Raw genomic sequence first — 19,052 nt, forward strand, 5'->3', positions numbered from 1 at the left:
TGTACCCTCAGCCTCTTTTGTAAGAATTTAGAATTGTCATGCAAACAATTTCAGAGAGAGTTAGCCACTTATAATTATCTTTAAAGGGTTTATTTGGAGACAGAAAGGTAGGGTGTAGTTGTTACTTTTCCTAATTAACACTTTTCATCCCTCTGACCCATCTAAAAATCATACAATCAATCAAATTAGGATCTCTGAGAGGCTGATTGTGATCCAGGTTTATCCCTGCAACCGCTAACTGACACTGTCTCCTCTTTTAAAGACCACATAATAATCTGATGCTTCAAATCATTGCACCATGATGGTTTCCTTTAATGTCTTTAATTAAGTCCATCAACCTATTGTTTCATAAGAGAATGCGATTAAAACCTCTTAGCAGTGGATCTCGTAGGCAACCTGCGATCCGAAAAGGAGACTCTGGCTGAGAAAGAGCTCCTCTGGGTCCGTTGTTAGAGGTCCCTCACCGCCATCTGCTGGGTTTCTGCGAAGCCCCATTCCTCCTGATCTGGTCAGTGTCTGCACCATTTCATGGTCCAGGAGAGCTTCCTTCATACCCTTCTGCTGAACAAACCCACTCATCATGGGACACCTGGATGAGGTGGAGCCCATAACAGGCTTGGTTCTGTTGAGTACGTACATCTCGTGGCCATGGTCATCGCGGTACTCCTCGAGCTGTGCAAAAGTGGTAGGTCCATCAGAGTAGTCGTTCACATAGAGGATGCTCTCTTCCTTGCTGGAACAGTAGGAGCCACCATCTTCTTTACGGTACTGCTGGTGACGAGTGTAGATCATAATCAAGAGGAGAAGGGCAGTAAGTGCCAATAAAGAGATGCCAACAGCGATGGCCGTCTGTGTGGCAGGGCCAAGAGCGTAGAAGTCCATGCTGTCCTGTTCATAGAGCAGCTCCTGGCTAACATCCAGAACCTCTGGCTGATAAAAGGAGTTTGATGAAGAGGAAACAAAGGAATGCATATTCAAACGAGGCCAGAGCTGGGATGAATATGAAGAAGAAGACATATTGACAGCCAGGTGAAAAGTTACTCTCGCTACACCACCGGGGTTCCAGGCCTCACACTCGTAGCGCCCAGCATGTGCTACAGTCACATTGCTGAGGAACAGCATGCCACTGCCCATATCCGGATCAAAGCTGTCCCTCTCGCCGCCCTCCTCAGTCCCACGCACAAGTCCCTGGACTCCTCCAACACCTCCAACCTTCATCCCTCCGCTGCTGGGCATGGCTGTAACCAATCCTCCAGCTCCAGGCCTGAAGAGCTCACCATTGGGACCCAGCTCTTGAACCAGGCCTCGAGGTGATAACTGGGCCTTGCCATGGTTGGCTTTCTTCCAGGTCACCTGAGGCTGAGGGTATCCCGAGGCCTGACAGGAGACTCTGAGGCTCTCCCCCAGTCGCACAGTTAGGTGGCTGGGCTCGAGCTGCACCACGGGGGGGATGCAGACCAGACTGTTGGGAGCAACCTCCACCAGGCTGAGGTGGGAGAGACGAGGCGGTTCAGAGCACATTAGCCGACGCTGTTCAGCAGAGCTCAACAGACGCTGTCCGTCTTCACTGATCCACGTTCTCAGCCAGCCCAGAGCACAATCACAGCGCCATGGGTTCTCTGAAGGTGAAGAATGGAAGCAGACAAGGGGAACGGTTAAACCAAGTTTATGGTTGTGTTGACTTCTGTTTCAAAGGACAAAAATGGTGCAATTCTATGAAAATTGAACAAACTCTGATGATCAAGATCATCTGCTGAGATTAAAAGCTCCAATCAAGCTGATACACGGACCTTGAATTAGGAGTGTTTTCTAAGGAAGAATTAAAGGTTGAATATGGAGAATGAGCAGAACACCACCATCTAGTGTCTCAAGACCCTAGTCGCAACAACAAAAAATAATTCCAGCAGTCGGGTTGCCAGGTTCATTTCCTCCGAGTGTGTAAAGCTTTGGGCCTGTGCCATGTCAAGTGATGAATCATACAGGGGATCGACTAATTTGGACCAATTAACCAACCAGTTAATTCATTTTACAGCAGTATTTAACGTTAGTCAGTCTTCACCTGGAAGTCTTTCTTTCCTAGCTAGCTCTACTCTACTCTCTATACTGTATGTGTGTATTATAGAGAACTAAATCAATATTAATCACTTAAGTTGTACAATTATTATTATCATTATTATTATTATTATTGATATCTCTCCAAACAGATAAGAGTGCTATGCATGCTGCTTTTATTGCTATATAATTACTATATAATTACTAATATTGATATATAATACTGATATCTTATGATTATATTGCAGGGATATTGATATCAATATGGTATATAGTATGAATGTATGATATTGATGCCAATATGATATATAGTAAGATTTTGTGATATTGATATTAATATGGAATAGATTATCAGATTTTGATATGAATATGCTATATAGTATGATTGAGTAATATTGATATCGACATGGAATAGATTATATTAATATAATATATTGTATGATATTGTTATTGATGTGATATTTAGTGTGATTATGTGATATTGATATTAATATGATATATAGTATGATTGTGTGATACTGACACCAATATGAAATAGATTATAATTGTGATATTGATATTATATTGATATATTTAGTATGATTATTTGATATTGATATCAATATGATATTTAGGATAGTTATGTGATATTGAGTGTTGGTTTTGATATGGTAGGATTTTATCACACTAAGTAATGTGGATTATAACACGGCTTACAGTATGAAATAATACTGAAGGGCCATTGCTATCATTTGCATGGCGAAAATAGCTACTGTCTGTGCAGTGTGTTTTGATTTACAGTGATGTTTTTTGTTTTGTTTTGTTTTTGTATGTTTTAATTTATTTTTACTTTATTTTTATTTTGTTATATTGATGCATTATTATAAGTGTATGCATGTGTCAGACCCCAGGAAGAATAGTGGCAGCATTTGCTGCAGCTAATGGGGATCCTAATAAACTAAACTAAACTAAACTAAACGTTCAACTCAAAATGATTCCTTGTTTCTGTAGCCTGATCAGCATGAGCAGACCAGCAGCTTCCACAGCAGTGACAGTGAGGCTGAAGGCAGATGGTAAATGGACTTGTACTTATATAGCGCCTTTCTAGTCATCTGACTACTCAAGGCGCTTCACAGTGTTTGTCACATTCACCCATTCACACAGACATTCACACTGATGGCAGTGGACATCTACATACCATCTAATCTGATCTAATCATTCACACCACATTTACACACCCATGCGCAGCACGGGGAGCAATTCGGGGTTCAGTGTCTTGCCCAAGGACACTTCGACATGTGGACCGGGGGGAGATGGGGATCGAACCACCAATCTCTCGAACAGAGGACAACCCACTCTGCCACCAAGCCACAGCCGAGCAGCAGATGGCGAGATGGAGAGACTAAGGTTTGCACAAAGATAGCTGTCAGGCAGTGGTGGGTTGATAATGAATATAGAGATGGGTAAACTGACAAATACAGAGTTGAACCACCTTGTTTCCCCTCATTAGCTTACTGTATCTAACTTATGGTATAACCGGTTTATTAGGGACTATTGACTCTCGTATTTCCCTTTCTCCGGTCACTCAGCTGCTGGGACAAATAAAGCCCCCCTTTCCTGAGGCTCCGAAGCAGATGCAGGATTGGCAAACTCCATTGCACTCAGTGCCAACCTACAGTAGCTGCACCCAACAACAGACAACCCTGGCAACCCTGGAAACCGGCTGCTATTGGCTGGTACAATGTAAACAGAACGTGACAGAAAGTCATTGTCAAACCCGTCCAAAAAGAAATTCAAATATTCATTTTAAATGAATATAAATACATATATATATATATATTATAGAAAAGCAATACTTTCATTCTGTACCCCTCAAAATGCCCCCTGGGAGTATATATTTTTTAATTTTAAATATGGCTTTTAATAACAATTCTAGATATTCAACCTTTAACTTTGAAAGATTTTTTTTTTATTTTGGCTCTTTTTGCCTTTTTGCCTTCACAGCTGAAAATAGACAGGAAATGGGAAAGGAAGAGAGGAAATGGAAATTTGAAGATCTACCACTAAGCAAAGATCATATCACAGCTGCAGAATAGCTGCTGGATTTGCCTTGAGGTGAAATTGTTTGGTAAACAAATATGTTTCCTTTCTGATAATTACAACTTTCTTTGAGCTCTTTTAGCACCAATTGTAAGACTAATTGCCTTGGATAGGAGGTCCCTTTTGTAGTGCTCCTTCAATTTATTCTTTAAAATTGTGTCTTTGAAGGACATTTTTTTCTCTTTAAGGTTTCGGACAAAGGAACCCTTTGATATGTAAATCCTGCAGGTCTTGACTGTTGCAGTGCATTATTAAGTAGTGTGAGTTCTTCAACATTGTGGTCAGAAAGTGCACTTTGCTCTGCCTACCTGTGACCCGGAGCACCTGCAGGCTTACGAGTGGTTTGAAGGACGAGGCTCCCAGGGTGCGGAGGTGATTTCTGCTGAGGTCCAGCAGGGCCAGAGATGACAAGCCAGACAGAGCTTGCTCTGCTAGCATCTCTATGCTGTTTTCCTGCAGGTGGAGTTCCTGCAGACGCTGCATACAGCAAAAAGACATCAGAGGAAGGAAGATGTTAAAGGAGGAGGGAAATAAGTGTCAAAGGTAAAGACAGGATGACTCAAATTCACCTGACTCAGTCTATGCTGTATTACTTTATGGTAGGGATTAGTCAGACATGTTGTCATAAATTGGATTTACAGTTGCAAATGACATTCTATATAATCCAGAAAAAGGCATCCCCTACTCGAGTAGCTTAAGCTTTGCTAGGAAAAGAGAAGCTTTTTGCACTTTACCAAAACAAATTAAGGTTAAGTTTTTTTACTTAAAGCAAAATGAGCTGGAACCATTGCTATCTATACATACATCCATTTATCCATTCATTCTTTATCTGAGCTCTCCAACCTGCAGTCCTCTGAAGGTGTAGTCCTGAACTCGAGTGATCTGGTTCCCAGCGAGGTACAGGATCCGGAGGTGCTCCAGACCCCGAAACATGTCTGGGGTGACAAGGTGTATGAGGTTGCCATTAAGGGCCAGTTCCAGCAGGTGCCCCTGGCTGAGAAACGCCCCAGGCTCCAGGGCTGAGATGCTATTATTCTGCAGGTAGAGGTAATGGAGGCTGCCAAGGCGAGTCAGGTCCTGAAGACGGATCTGTACTATAGCGTTGTCCTGGAGGAAGATGGTCTGTAGCGAGACAGGGTAAATCAAATTAGTAGAGTGATCACAAACTGATTACATTAGAGACATAGAAGAGGGGATGTGATGTTTGAATTGGTGTTTTGTTCTGTACGAGAAAGTGAGCATGGCTTGCCGCTGTGCTGTGCTCACTGAGTAGAAAAATGCATTAACCATGAGGAGAGATTACATTAACAACAGGGCCACTGTTAGAGCTATCTGCACACACTGGGCTGTGCAGAGCTTTGTATATATGTTAATGTAAGCAACACAAACTATGTGGAATGAGCTAGTTCAGAATTGTGATAATGAGTGGCAGTGTGGGTTGTGCAGCGTTTTTCCTATTTACTGGTTCAATTATTTTGCCAAATGCTGCAGAAATCATAGAGTTTGTCTGCAAACAAAAATGTTTGAGTGATTGGAGGGAGTGTGGAGAGTGTGTGCTTGACCCACAATGCATGGCTGTCTGCGTGATTGCTAATGTGCATTCTTGGGTGATGATTTCAAAGAAGCAAACACGAGCCGTGGGGTGAAGTATGATCGCCGAGATAGACCTGCTGATTGAGGTTAATGGGAAAATTTATGCGGGACATGCTTTTCACTAATATTCATGAGCTGCAGTAATGTTGGGGGGCCTGAACCCAAGTGGAAAAGGCGATGTAATGTTAAACATCTTCTCACCAGATGATCAGAGGGTGTGCGAGAGTCACTTTCAGAGCAAGAATGAATAATTACACAGCCCACAGTGCAGCCCCTCCCTCAGGCTTACATCAAAGAGGGTAAGCGCAAATTGATTAACCACGATCATTTCAGGGTAATAAGAATGGATCAGAGAGGGAGTCAATGGGTACAGGAAGGGAGGGGGAGGAGGGGCGGGTCAGCTGCAATGCACTGGCAACTAGTGCTCGCATTTACTGTCGATTGGCCAACTGACCTCGGTGACAGAGGGGGCACCCTGTGGGATTTCTTTGATCCCAAGAGATCCGCACTCCACTGTGAGGCTGTAGCATCGACAACCAGAGGGGCATCCCACAGACGGTTGAGGGATGAGGGCCACGATGATGAGAACAATTCTAGAAAACCACAAGAGCACCATGGCGGTTTTACCGTAGACCTTCAAAGGCAAAACCTGGAGAGAGAGAAGGTAAAATGTAAGCATCAATCACTCAACTCGGTAACAACAACAAACCTTTTTCCTTTCCGGTAATGTATTTCATCCAAAAAGCAAATATCGACAGTAGCTGTAGATAGTTGAATATGCAGATGGTTCTGAAAAGGCAAGGGAAGATTGATTAAAAAAGCCCGGCTACATAAGAGTATCTCCTTATCTTCGTCTGTTTTCCATTCAATTGTGTCTATTCAGTGGAATTGCAGCAGCTTCCATTATGGGGTTCAATTAATTAAATAAAAGATGATAAAAGATGTGCAGGTTGCCTGAAGGACCTCTCTCTTGTCTTTCTAATGCATGCGCAAACACACTCATGCCCCCTCTATTCCTGTCCCTTTCTTTGTCTTAGAAAGACACATGCGTAAATGTGCCGCAAAGAGGCAGAGGCTCCGTTTTGACCCCTGTAATCCTAAAAAACACATTTAATTTCTTAAAGCAAACCTCAAGTGGCAAGCAGCTCTAATCACCTGATCAAAAACATCAGCCTCAGCTGCTTGCTGCACCTTACAGCAATATCTTCCTTTGATATAAACCCATCACTGAGCAACTCATCCGTGCATGTTTTTTTATTTCTATACTGGCCAGAAGGGATTTTTTTGTTCCGCTTGACAGGTTCGCATTGGACATCCAATATCATGCAGCCAAGTGGTGTTTACAACAGTTCACCGGCAGAAGATCGCATGAAAATACTGCAGGGTTGGAGATAAAATACATGCTGAAATGTCACACTGAGCCCGTCATTCTGCCCCAGTGACAGCAGGTAGATTTATTGTGCTTTACTGAGCTGCCTGCCTCTTTCGAGAGAATCTTCATCCAGTAGAGAAGCAGACATCTCATTGATCCAATCTAAAGTCTACCATTGTCATAAAACATTCATGTGCACCCCGGCTGTGTTTCCATATCCCATTAAGTCTGTCTGACTCGTGAAATTTGTAGTTTGCTTAAGATTGCAGAATCACCCGGACAGATAATTGATAACATTTACATCTCGAGTACTTTGGAGATCATCTAGTGTATTAATTATTAGAATGCACACAGGTCTCAGTGCAGATGAGTGATGAAAGGGTCCTGCACCTGAAATATACTGGGAAAATAATCAGTTTGCAGGGTGTTTGAACTGTTCTGTCAGATTTATATCACACATGTCTCATTTGTAGTGTTATAATCCAGAGCAGTCATTTACTGCCTCAGTGCAACACCACTTGGATCCCTATTTCCATGGCAGAGAAGTCATTCTCAGTGCAGCCCTGCTGCATTATTAAGCAAATGAGCAATGAACTGGATTTTAATATTGCATGTTAGAGTGAGAGCGCATTTATGAGGATAGCCAGCTAGATTAATACAATGTGACCCACATAAGCTGTTCAATCATCTTCTCTCACCAAAAAAAAAAAAGACACACTTATTAACGATGCCGTGCCATTTCCTGACCAGAGCTCTCCAAACAAGCGTAGAAAGAAATTATGTACTTCTATTGTTGGGGAGAAAAGCACATAAATTGAATTTTGAATGAGGCCTTGGTCTGTCATTGAGTTTTTCTAACTTCTCACATTGAGATGACTTTTAAACAGCTTTGACTTGCTTGAAAAGAGCCAGAGGGAAACCAAGAATACACACAGAGGAGGATGCACTGATATTTGTTGTTAGAATATTAACCCAACATCAGTGCAAATGACACCCTGTCAGGTAGAGAAAATATCTTATACATTTCTTTGCTCACTGCAGTGTTTCTCTGTCTTTAGAAAAAAAAAGCCTGAGCGGCAATCGTGCCATGCATTCTTTGTAAGGAGAAGGCAGATGAGATGTAGAGACAAGGATCACCTGGAGTTACCAGGGTCTACAAATAGTAACAAGACAAAAATAAAACATATAGGGGGGGTTAAATAATGCTGCTAAATGCAAATGTATTACAGTAAATGCTCTGCTATTTCCGGTTTAGTTTGCACTCACTATGCTTCACTCTCATCTTTTATCATGTTGATGTGGGATTTCAGTGGTAAGAGGTCAATTTGTTCATTTTAGTCTCAGTAATCCTCTGCGGAACATGCATAATCTGCACAATCAGATGCTTGTTAGCTAAGCTGCTCTCGGCACTGTCGACGTTTTCATAGAGGGGGATGCTTTGTTCGGCGTTTAAAAAACGAGGTCAGAAATATATCTCTATTGACTGTGTCAAATTGTGTAAATAGGATGATTAGAGTGTAATGTTGTGTACATAGATTAGAGTGGTGAAGAAGAGTGGCTGTAAAGACCTGCCACGGCAGATGTCAGTCATCAAATGCCAAAAGAAATCTAATAAACTGTTCAGCATTTGGTATCTGCATCTACCTCCTGACATGCATCAACACACCACGCTTTCCGCCGGACTCCGGAACAACTTGGTGTTTGTTTGTGCCTTTCTTCTTGACACAGCGTTTTGTTTCCACGGCCCAAACAAATCCTCATCTGCTGAACAATCACAGTCTGGCTGGCTAAACATTAGCAGCAAAGAAAATTCAACTCATAGCTCTGTAATGATTTTTTTTTCTTTCTTTTTTTTTTTTCAAGGAAGGTGGGTACAGATGATTCGGAGGTGCAGCAGATAGTCAGAGTGCTGGAGGCAGAAGCAAACTTCGCATCCCTGTGCTGCCACCGATGCAGGTCGGCCTCATCTGTTGTTATGGTAACTCTTGTGATGAGGGAAGGTCTGCTTGTGGGGCCCGAAGGCCAGGCACAGCTCATGTGAGCTGGTGTTAGGCAAACAACTCAACAGAAATAGAAGCTGTCATTTCCCAGGGACGATTGCTCACAGGAACTTGAGCTATGCGATGACCCCGAGCCAAATCACAAATGATCTTTTGGTCCAACTCTCATCCTTTTTCTCCTGCTTAAACTTCTTCTTTTCTTTCTCCTCTTTTACTCTATCCTCCTTTCATGGTTTCTCTGAAAGCCTCTATAATTTTTTTCGCTTCCCCCCGTCTCTGACCTCTTTCTTTTCTCATCTCTCGTCCTTCTGCGCTGACTGACAGGTGCTAAATCATTTGTCTCAGAGCATCCCTTTTGTCCGCAAATAGACTGAGGCCAAGGCACAGGGAGAACACAGTGGCACTAACCCAAGAGTAACACACTGAGTTTGAGCGATAGTCTCCACCATGCACACAAAAACACACACTCATAAACATGCAGAGCACGCCCACAAAGTAGCACTTGTACACTAGCCACCAACATTCAGGGACACACACTCTGGCTGGCAGACACAAATGTGCTTATGCACTCACACATCCTGCCTAAAACCAGCGGCAGCCATCATCATTCACAGACACAGTCAGATACAAAACCAGCAGCCGCATACACACTCACACACATTTTTGTATCAACGGTAAAGGAAGCTCTGCTCAGTTAATAAGCCTGCATTGATTTCTTTATTTTGCCACTACTACTCTGTCCAGCTGGGCTCCGCAGGATTGATTTTCACCATGAAAGCAGATGTTTGGGGGCTGGGATTTGGCATTGCATTTACGAAGGTCTGTGTTGAAGAGAGACAAAGTAAATAAGTGCATATTACTTTGATGCCTTTGTGTGCGGGATCCTAACTTAGGCAACCTTTGGGGACACTATTCAAACTAAAGACCAGTTTATTTGGCTTGGCTTTTCCAATTGGGAACAAAAACTGCATCCGTAATTGCAGGGTCAAGGTAAGGGTAAGGGTAAATGTAAGAGTAAGGCAAGTAAAGTGTATTAAGTAAACGCTCGTGAGCCTCACTGTCAATCTACCTCAAGCAGTATCACCCTCTGAGAAGCGGCAGCACTCTTCCACTTCTCCCAGCAGAGCATTTGGCCTAAACCCCTCTTTCCATCTTTCGATACTTAGATAAATCTTTGCTGTTTAAGAGTTCACATGAGAATTTGCTGTGACAGGTCAGTCTGCGTTATATAGAGCCTGTTGTTGGTAATATATGCTGGGCAACAGAAAAGCTCAAAGGTTATTGACATAAACTGCACAGAGGCTCAAAGCGACCCAGAAACTCTGAATTTGTCTGGGTCAACATGATGTCTATAGATATGCACCAGCTACACTTTTTTACTTTTTACTTCATGCACAGTGAACAGTAGTACTGTTACTCCATACATGAGTGGAATGATTTAGAGTTATGAACATATATTAAGGCTCAACGCGTTTTTTTGAGTTGGAATTCTTGCAGTCCCATTTGATTTACGACTCATAATTGTGAAGTAGAAGCACAATGGCGACTGTATGACTGCATAATCAATATCCATTTTCCACACGAGACATCCTTTTATGCACTCCCTGTCCAGGAAGGATGATTGTAACATTACATCATCGAGACGGGTGCCAGGTAACATGTATAACTGTACTTACTTATTACTTATGAAGAAAGAAAAGGAATAAACACAAAAGATTTTTTTACACCCTGGTAACCCAGAATCTTTTTAATTAAAGGGATTATACCTGATTTATAATTATAATTTTTCATAAAGCCATTACAAATCTGGCGCCTTAGTATAAAGAGGACCAAACTCCACATAGTGAGGAGGTCTGAGTGGATGCACTTACGTTACTTATGTAATCAGGAAAGTTAAGTTATGTAAGAAACATACGTATTGATATGATTTATTTTATTCTTTTACCTAACCAGGTAGTTTTGTTGCCTAAACCTAATCAATCTGTGACTGTTTTACAATATTGCGTGTGTAAAACCATGACTGGAAACACTCCTCCTATTCGAGAGTAGGAACCAACAACCTGTGTGATTGTGTGGGTTGGAGGACTTGTTAAGGTTTGCTATATCACAAGAGGTAGGTCCTAATCCTTCTTTAAAGCTAACATAAAGTTAACTAACTGTCCTGAAACTAAATGAAGCTAACGCTAGCTCATTTGGGGTATTTAGTAATTAGCAGTATATCAGTAGGACGCTGAAAAACAGCTAAACTGCACGCTGCGTATTGTTGTATATTGTATATACCTGCGTTTAACCACAATGTCTGTTGCACTCTGTCACACTTAGTTATTGTTTGATTTATTTTATGTTAGCTTTACTTTTATTTGATTTATGTTTTTATGCTTATTGTCACTCTGATCCTTTCCCATCTTTGTATTGAAAGTGTTGCACAATCATTTCCCTCGGGATAAATAAAGCTTCTTGAATCTTGAATCTTGAATTTTGAAAATGATGTTCGTCACTGTATTAGTCGAGCAAACTGCAGTTCCTCGAATGGCCACTTGAGGCGTTCCCCAAGTCAATACCCACTTTACAGCACTCCAGACTCAGTGCAGTGATTTCCAGGAGTTTTGGCATCTTGGTGAGGTTGCCAGGCAACCAGTGAAGTCTCCGGAGAGTAAAATTTTAGATGAATACCTTTGGACAGAGCCAGGCTAACTGTTTGCCCCCAGTTTCCAGTCTTATAAGCTAAACTAACCAACGTCTGGCTTTAGCTTCATATTTACTGTAAAGGTATGAGAGCGGGATTGGAGGCAAGAAAGCTAATCAAGCAAAGTAAGTATTTCAAAAAATAGAACAATCCTAATAAAGAGATATTTTCCTTTCTTTTTGAACGAGATGCGAACCGTTTGTCACTCATTGTGTGTGGGCTTTCAGTAAACACGCTGGCCCAAGGTTTCCTGCTCTTTGTATTCCAAATGATTGCGTGTCAACACTACCTGTCTGACACTTACTCCTGTGTTTTCCCATGATTTCTTATTTTGACCCTTTTCAAACGCCAATTTTCTGTAGTCTCTCTATATTTCCGACACATGCACATGTCGATTCTAATTGTCAAGGCTGGCTGATGCAATCGATCGAGCAATTTCACTCACAGAAGCTTCGTCTGTCAGGCTGCAGAATTTCTGAGTCAGTGGATTATGCCAGAGCAGAATGAATGGTTTGATTTTTCTTATACATTTCTTTTGCTCCATTTTCATCTATCTGTTTTCACCAGACATCCTTCCACGTCTGACTGGGGAAAGTGGGAGTGTGTAGTTATGAGGGAAGCAAAAGTGGACACACACAGACACACATCAATCACGTCTGACTGTTGCTCAGTACTTTTGTTTCACATTGTGACGGATGGATGCGACCAGACAGGTTGGAAGATGGATGGAGGGGAGTCACATTCCCCTCTGTTGAGAAGCAGAACAACCCTCTTCCATTTTAACAGCATCCCAATTCTGATAAAAGTGTTCACATGAATAAATTTGTTTTTGAGTTTGTTTTCTGTTAAGCTGTTGCATTATTGTGTTTCCCCGAATGTTCCAGATGGGCGAATCTGAATTATAAATATGACTCCTTTTTATGGCAGTTCAGTTGAAAGTGCAGGTATTACTCAAGCAGCAATAAAAGTGTGTATGTGTGTGTTATGCGTTTGTGTGTGTGCCCACGCATCGGGAAATGAAATGAATGCTTTGCGATGCTTCGATAAAGATTGCTTATCATCCCGCTATATTGCATTTCAGTAATATTGGTTGTGCGGTGGTGTCTGCAGAAGTACTCATTGAATCCTCATAAATTTTGTTTCTTTGTTGCCATGGAAGTGACAATATCTGCTGACTGCACATGATGGATGTCAGATAGATGTCAAATAATGCCCTGGCATGTAGCCTATATTGTGGTTATCTGGGAAGTCTGGCATTCAGACGGGAAATAATGAAACTGTAGAAGTAATCAGTTTTTTTCTCACATGCATTTCTTATTTCAGCTGCTCTTTGCCATCTGTGCGGATCATTCTCAACACAGGCCAGGATTGTGGGGGGGGGGGGGGGGGGGGGTGTTATACAATTACAGCCAAAAGAGATTTCAGTCATCATTGTCTGGAAGACAGTAGCCAATGAAAAATTTAAAGATCTCTGCAGGCGTAAGAAGTCAACTTGTCCGTACAGATCTGTCCACACAAGACAGATACTCCACCCAAGGATTAAACAAACGAGGTCCTATCTAGGGGCCCGCTGCTCGGCTCCACGCTGCTTCATGTGCAGAATAGCAATTAATCAGAGGGACGTGCATTAGAACTCTGACACTGAGGAAGAAACCGTGACACTTAGAAGTCAGAATTAGAAAACATGGCGGTCTTCCTGTAGGAACAGAGAGTAAGTAACAGTACGCCTGTAGTGACCTGATCACACTATATTCATTCTGGCATCTCCCATAGTGTCACAGTAATATTCTTGCCAGGTTCCTCGAGGGTGTGTGCTGTGCTCAGCAGTGATCCTATTATGCTTCATTTTTTCCCATCACAACATAACTTTAATATTCCCATGTGTTCTGAATACACAGTGGCTTTGCAGTGAAACGGCTTAAGTTTGTTTCTAAATTGTATTCTAAGATAAGGACGGCTGTTTTAGTGCTGTAGTACTGCGGCATGATGGGACAAACTATACTGTATGGACAATCTTGAGTAACAGGTCACTGCTGGGACACATTTCTTGGGAAATATATAAATATATTTCAAAATATATCACCTTTTGTGTTAATAAGAGAAGCAGCAAGTCACTAACAAATTAACATGTCAGCAGTAGGGTTGCAGCGATATACATGTTTCACAGTACAGTGTCATATGAAAATTGGTTATCATGCTGTGTACATTTGCTTATCAACGATACTGACAAAAAAATATTTGATTTATTGTCAAAAGGGAGATTTTTAGTCAGGGGCAGGTGGAGTAAGCGGGTTTGGTTCTGCTTAATGATGCTGCTATAGGCCTAGTCTGCCGGGGGATAATCCTGTTCCTGATCCTCTGAGCTTCTCTCCTCTCTGTCTGTATCATTCATGTTTCATCAATGCGTGTTACCAATTCAACTTCTTCCCTGGAGTTGTTTGTGTTTTGTCATCTCGCAGGTCTCTGCTGATCATGGTGGTGCCTGCTGCCGTGTCCTGCGTGACGCTTCCTGCTGCTATTATCACCATTACTCATATATATATACTACCATTAGTCTAATAAATTATAACATTTGTAGCCATAAAAACACCATCAGTGGTATGTCTGTATGTGTTATTACCGCTACTCATCACTGATCGTATTTACCACCATAATTGTTATTATCATTGTCATTTTCTATCATCTTTGCTGTGCTTGTTTCTACTATTCTGCTATAATGGCTGCTATAACATATAATTCATATTCACATTACTATAGCTATTATTATAGTTACTGTTGTGTTTGCTTGCATCTCTGGGACTGTCTCTCTGTCTGTCTTTGTTGCTTGCTGTCCATCTGTCTGTCCTCTTCGTCTCTCTCTGTCTGTCTTTGTCTCTCTCAGTCTTTTCTCTCTTTCTCTCTCCTTTTCTTCCTCCCCAACCGGTCAAGACAGGTGTCCGTCCTCCACAGAGCTGGGTCTGTTCGACGTTACTGCCTGTTTAAGGGAAGGTTATCAACGCCACTGTGTACTCAATTGGGGGATTGTTGCGTCTATGTAAATCACAAGTCATAGAGTGTGGTCTTTACCTACTCTGTAAAGTGTCCTGAGAACTTCTGTTGTGATTTGGTACTGTAAATAAAATTGAATTGAATTGAATTGGAGGGGCTTTTACTTTGTAAACTGCTAGGGGGCACTATGATCACAACTGAGCACAAGACCTGATAAGCGTGCCAAGTTGGGAGAGTTTTTGAGCATGTTTAGCCCCTATAAATAATAATAAATGGAACAAATCAAATAGGGCTTTCAGGTATTCGTGCCCTGATGATAATAATAATAATAATAATAGCAATAATTGTATACCGTATGCCAAAAAACTGTCATGTATTGTGAGATGGTTATCGTTAGTGTGTATTATAGGATATAAAGTAGATACAGACGCAGTTGGAAATTTATTAGATACATCTCAGCAAAATGAAAGTGATCTAAAACAACCGCCCTGCAAATAATCCAACATAGATGTGTTGTTTTAGAGAGGTTGTGATTTGACTTGATGCTGCATTGTGTGCTGAGTTGTATACCATTACAAACATACAAAAACACACTCTATAGGTACACCTGCACAGTCTAATGCAATACAACTGTTCTAATGACGCCTCTCAAGCTCACTTTTCATTGACACGTTTCATAAAAGGTGTTAATTAAATATTGTGTTTTTGCATTGAGGTTGTTATTATTGATGGTGTTGTACTGGACTGCATTATGATCAGAGGTGAATTAATAAAAAAAAACTCATTATAATGATGTCCAGTGCAACACTACCTTTAATTATCACCTCAGAAATAAACATGCTGAAACTGAATTTGCACATTTCCGATTATGACACCAAAAAACTGAACATTATGAGCTTAATATATAGGTGTTACAGCAGGGCTGTGGTATTGAACTGCATGCATTGTACTGGACTATAAACTATTAGCAAGGAAAAATAACATTAAGGGGGGATAGTCTGCAAAAGCCCTGAATTTGGAGACCGTAGTTTCTGCTGTTGCTCTATTGTTTTTGCATTATACTGGAGAGGTTTCTAATATTTTGCCAAGAAAGTATTTAAAAACCAACACACATTTACATGGAATAACAAGGCGGTGTTACTGACGCAATGATGGTTACATTTGGCGTCAAATAATTACGTTTCATGTCACTTTAACTTCTTTCCGGGTGGCGTAATCCTACATAGAAAACGCATCAGAATCCAGATCTTTTGTTGCACTCCTAATCTCCCAAAGTAGACTACACGCTTGTTCATCAATACACATAAAACAATCTTCCTTCATGTGGGATTAAATTGTATCAAATGTGATCCCGCGGCTCTGAATTACGTCTAAACCGGGTCCCCTGACAAACAACATTTGAGAACCTCTCTATTACTATCCCAAGCGCGCACTGTCCCCTTCCCCTTCCCCCCCAAACACAAACACCTACCGTTTCCCTGCGTGCGTGGACTTGATCTCAGCAGCAGTCTCCCCCACTTGCTCAACAAAATTAAAAATTAAAACAAAAAATAAAGAGATGAATTCCACTTCAAAAACCACTGCAGATGCATGAGCCAAAGCATTGTTTTCCCCTCCCTCCGCTGGCTTTTTCCACTCGCTCCTGCCTGGGCAGCGGGTTAGAGTCCACACTGGCTGAGCTCGTCCACAGTAATTGGATGCTGAGAGCCGGAGGAAACCGCTCGCATCTGCCAACGCCGGACGTCAGCGCTGATGGTGGTCGCTTTGGACTCTTATCTCCCTCCTCTGATATTGTTACGCGGTTTTGATTCGTTTTCCCTTTTTTTCCCACCCTGCTTTTTTCCCTCAGCGCGGATGTTATCTTCCAATAGTGACCCACTCCTCTAATTATCCCTGCTCGACTTGACTCCCTCCCCCTTTCTCTTTTCTCTCTGCGTGCATGGGAGAGAGAGAGAGAGAGAGAGAGAGAGAGACAGACAGAGAGAGAGAGAGGGGGGGCATTCTTGTTTCATTCACTTTTTTATTTCACAAAACATAAATTGTTTAGTTTCATCGCCGCATTTAACTTAAAGTGTAATGTCCTGCCGCTGAATAAACCATGATAAACTGCGACACTTTAATGGCTGATTTCAGCACCACGGACAGCGGCCTTGTCGTTTACGTTGAAAGGTTAGAGGCTCCGCCGCTGCCAAGAGTCACGCCCGTCCTTATGTCCCCAGCGAGTGGCAGTGGACAGGAAGAGATGTGGAAAAGCGCGGATGGACCCAGTTGAAAAAGTGTCATTTCTTCTCACCAAGGGCAAGTGAATTCAAGCTGAACCGCGGCCCCTTCCATATCCTGCAGAACCCATATTTCTCCGTCACACAGTTCATTACTGTCTGTGGCGGTGAAGATGAATGAGCTGAAGGAATTTACAGCACTTGAGGGCCCCGTGTTCCTGATTATTCAGCATTTGCGACATTGAAATGTTACGTTACAGGCGTTTTAAGTTGGGGCTCAATCCGCAGAACATGTATTACTGTAGCCCCGTCAGAAGAACTGCCTACAGTAATAATGTTTACATACAGTTTTCAAGTGCTTGGCTCGGCTTGGTCTTCATACGACTTCATAGGAAGCTGGGCACGTCAACCATTTCTCCACCCATGACTTTTAGCAAACTGTTTCAACTGTTCTCTCTTCCCCGGAGTTGTCTGGGCTTTGTCGTCTGGCAGGTCTCTGCTGATCGTGGTGGTGCCTGCTGCCCTGGTCCTGCATGAAGCTTTCTGCTGCTATTATAATCTATCACCTTAGCTGTGCTTGTTTCTACTATTCTGCTGTATTAACTGCCATAACATATAAGTCATATTCACATTACTATAGATATTATAGTTACTGAAAGTGTGTCTGTCTCTGTCTTTGTGTCTGTCTTTGTCTCTCTCTGTCCATCTGTCCGTCTTTTTTCTCTTTCTCTCTCCTTTTCTTCTTCCCCAACCGGTCAAGACAGATGTGCGTCCTCCACAGAGCTGGGTCTGTCTGACGTTCCTGTCTGTTATAGGGAAGGTTTTTGTTGCCACCGTACTCTACGGGGGAATTGTTGGGTCTATGTAAATCATAAATAAGTCATAGAGTGTGGTCTATACCTACTCTGTAAAGTGTCCTGAGATAACTTTTGTTATGATTGGGCACTATAAATAAAATTGAATTGAATTGAATTGAACTGTTAATGGATCTTTTTAAATGGAACTCCATTGCTAGGCAACAGCTGGGGGTCCTTGTAAACTTCCTGTTCCCTGGTTTTATTCACATTCACTGCAACATAATGGGACACATTTATATTACTACTGCAAAATGGTCAATACTACTAATTAGCTAAAACCATAGAAATAGAGTAGAACAGACATACCCATTCAAACCAGCACAGCAGGATGGTCATGTTGCCTTAGCAAAGAACTGTGACCACTTCACATTTGCGGAAAGTTGTGGACATACTCAGATGAGTTTTTGCACTAAATAAGCAGTGGAGTACTACAAGTGTTGCCTGATTTAATTGCTTCAGAATTCTCTTGGTAAATATGGCCTATCATTTGGTATTTATCAAATTAAAGGTTAAAATACTGAGTTCTCAAACTAGTACGGCCCCACTGACATTACATCTAACAACTCTCTTGAACCGGTTCAGTGTCCGTTCTGCTCTCATACCATTTCTAAGGATAAAAGACAACATTTTCAACTGTGTAGGCTACTAGGCTACCTGTCTTTACTACTCAGACACTACACCATTACTTTAACTAGCTATTTCAACTATCGATCCATTACTTTTTACCTAAGTTAACTATTTTAAATAGTTTTGGGTTGAACTGTTGAACTGTTCATTGCATTTTAGCTATCCAATTATCACTATCATTATCATTTTAGCTAGCTGTTTAGGCCTCTAAAGATTGCTAACTAACACTTTTTAAATCTCTATAAAACAGATATCTGCATATGAATACAGAATCTGTAGGCATCGGGACAAGATTTATCGTACTGGAAGTGTTGAGGTTTCCGTTTGTAGTCTGAGTAGTATTGACCAATCAGTGGGCTTTAGTTGGATATGTGTTTCTAGAGATGAACTCCAACTTCATATCGCAGAAGAGGAATTCTTGGCCCTGGTATCTTCTGGCCCCTACAGGTTAAACAGTCATCAGACAGGTATAGTCAATGGCTTCTGAGATTGACAATGATTTAGTGTAGTAAGTGTTACAGATGACTCAAAATGTGGATACATTATTTTTAATAAAAAAGTAATAAAATACATTTTCAA

General features: G+C 41.6%; 1 protein-coding gene across 1 annotated transcript; it reads right to left on the reverse strand.

Moving 5' to 3' along the window:
* Nucleotides 1-372: 372 nt before the first annotated feature.
* LOC310957625 (leucine-rich repeat-containing protein 24-like) lies at nucleotides 373-16,287 on the reverse strand (the record flags this gene model as incomplete). Its single annotated transcript, XM_083928270.1, has 5 exons — nucleotides 16,240-16,287; nucleotides 6,179-6,373; nucleotides 4,975-5,253; nucleotides 4,440-4,608; nucleotides 373-1,619 (listed from the first exon to the last, which is right to left on the reverse strand). Exons 2-5 carry the CDS (start codon nucleotides 6,338-6,340, stop codon nucleotides 373-375), a joined length of 1,857 nt encoding a protein of 618 aa, XP_083784396.1. The 5' UTR covers nucleotides 6,341-6,373; nucleotides 16,240-16,287.
* Between the last annotated feature and the right edge of the window lie 2,765 nt (nucleotides 16,288-19,052).

Source organism: Echiichthys vipera, assembly GCF_963691815.1.
Source record: "Echiichthys vipera genome assembly, chromosome: 15".
Classification (NCBI taxonomy): domain Eukaryota; kingdom Metazoa; phylum Chordata; class Actinopteri; order Perciformes; family Trachinidae; genus Echiichthys; species Echiichthys vipera.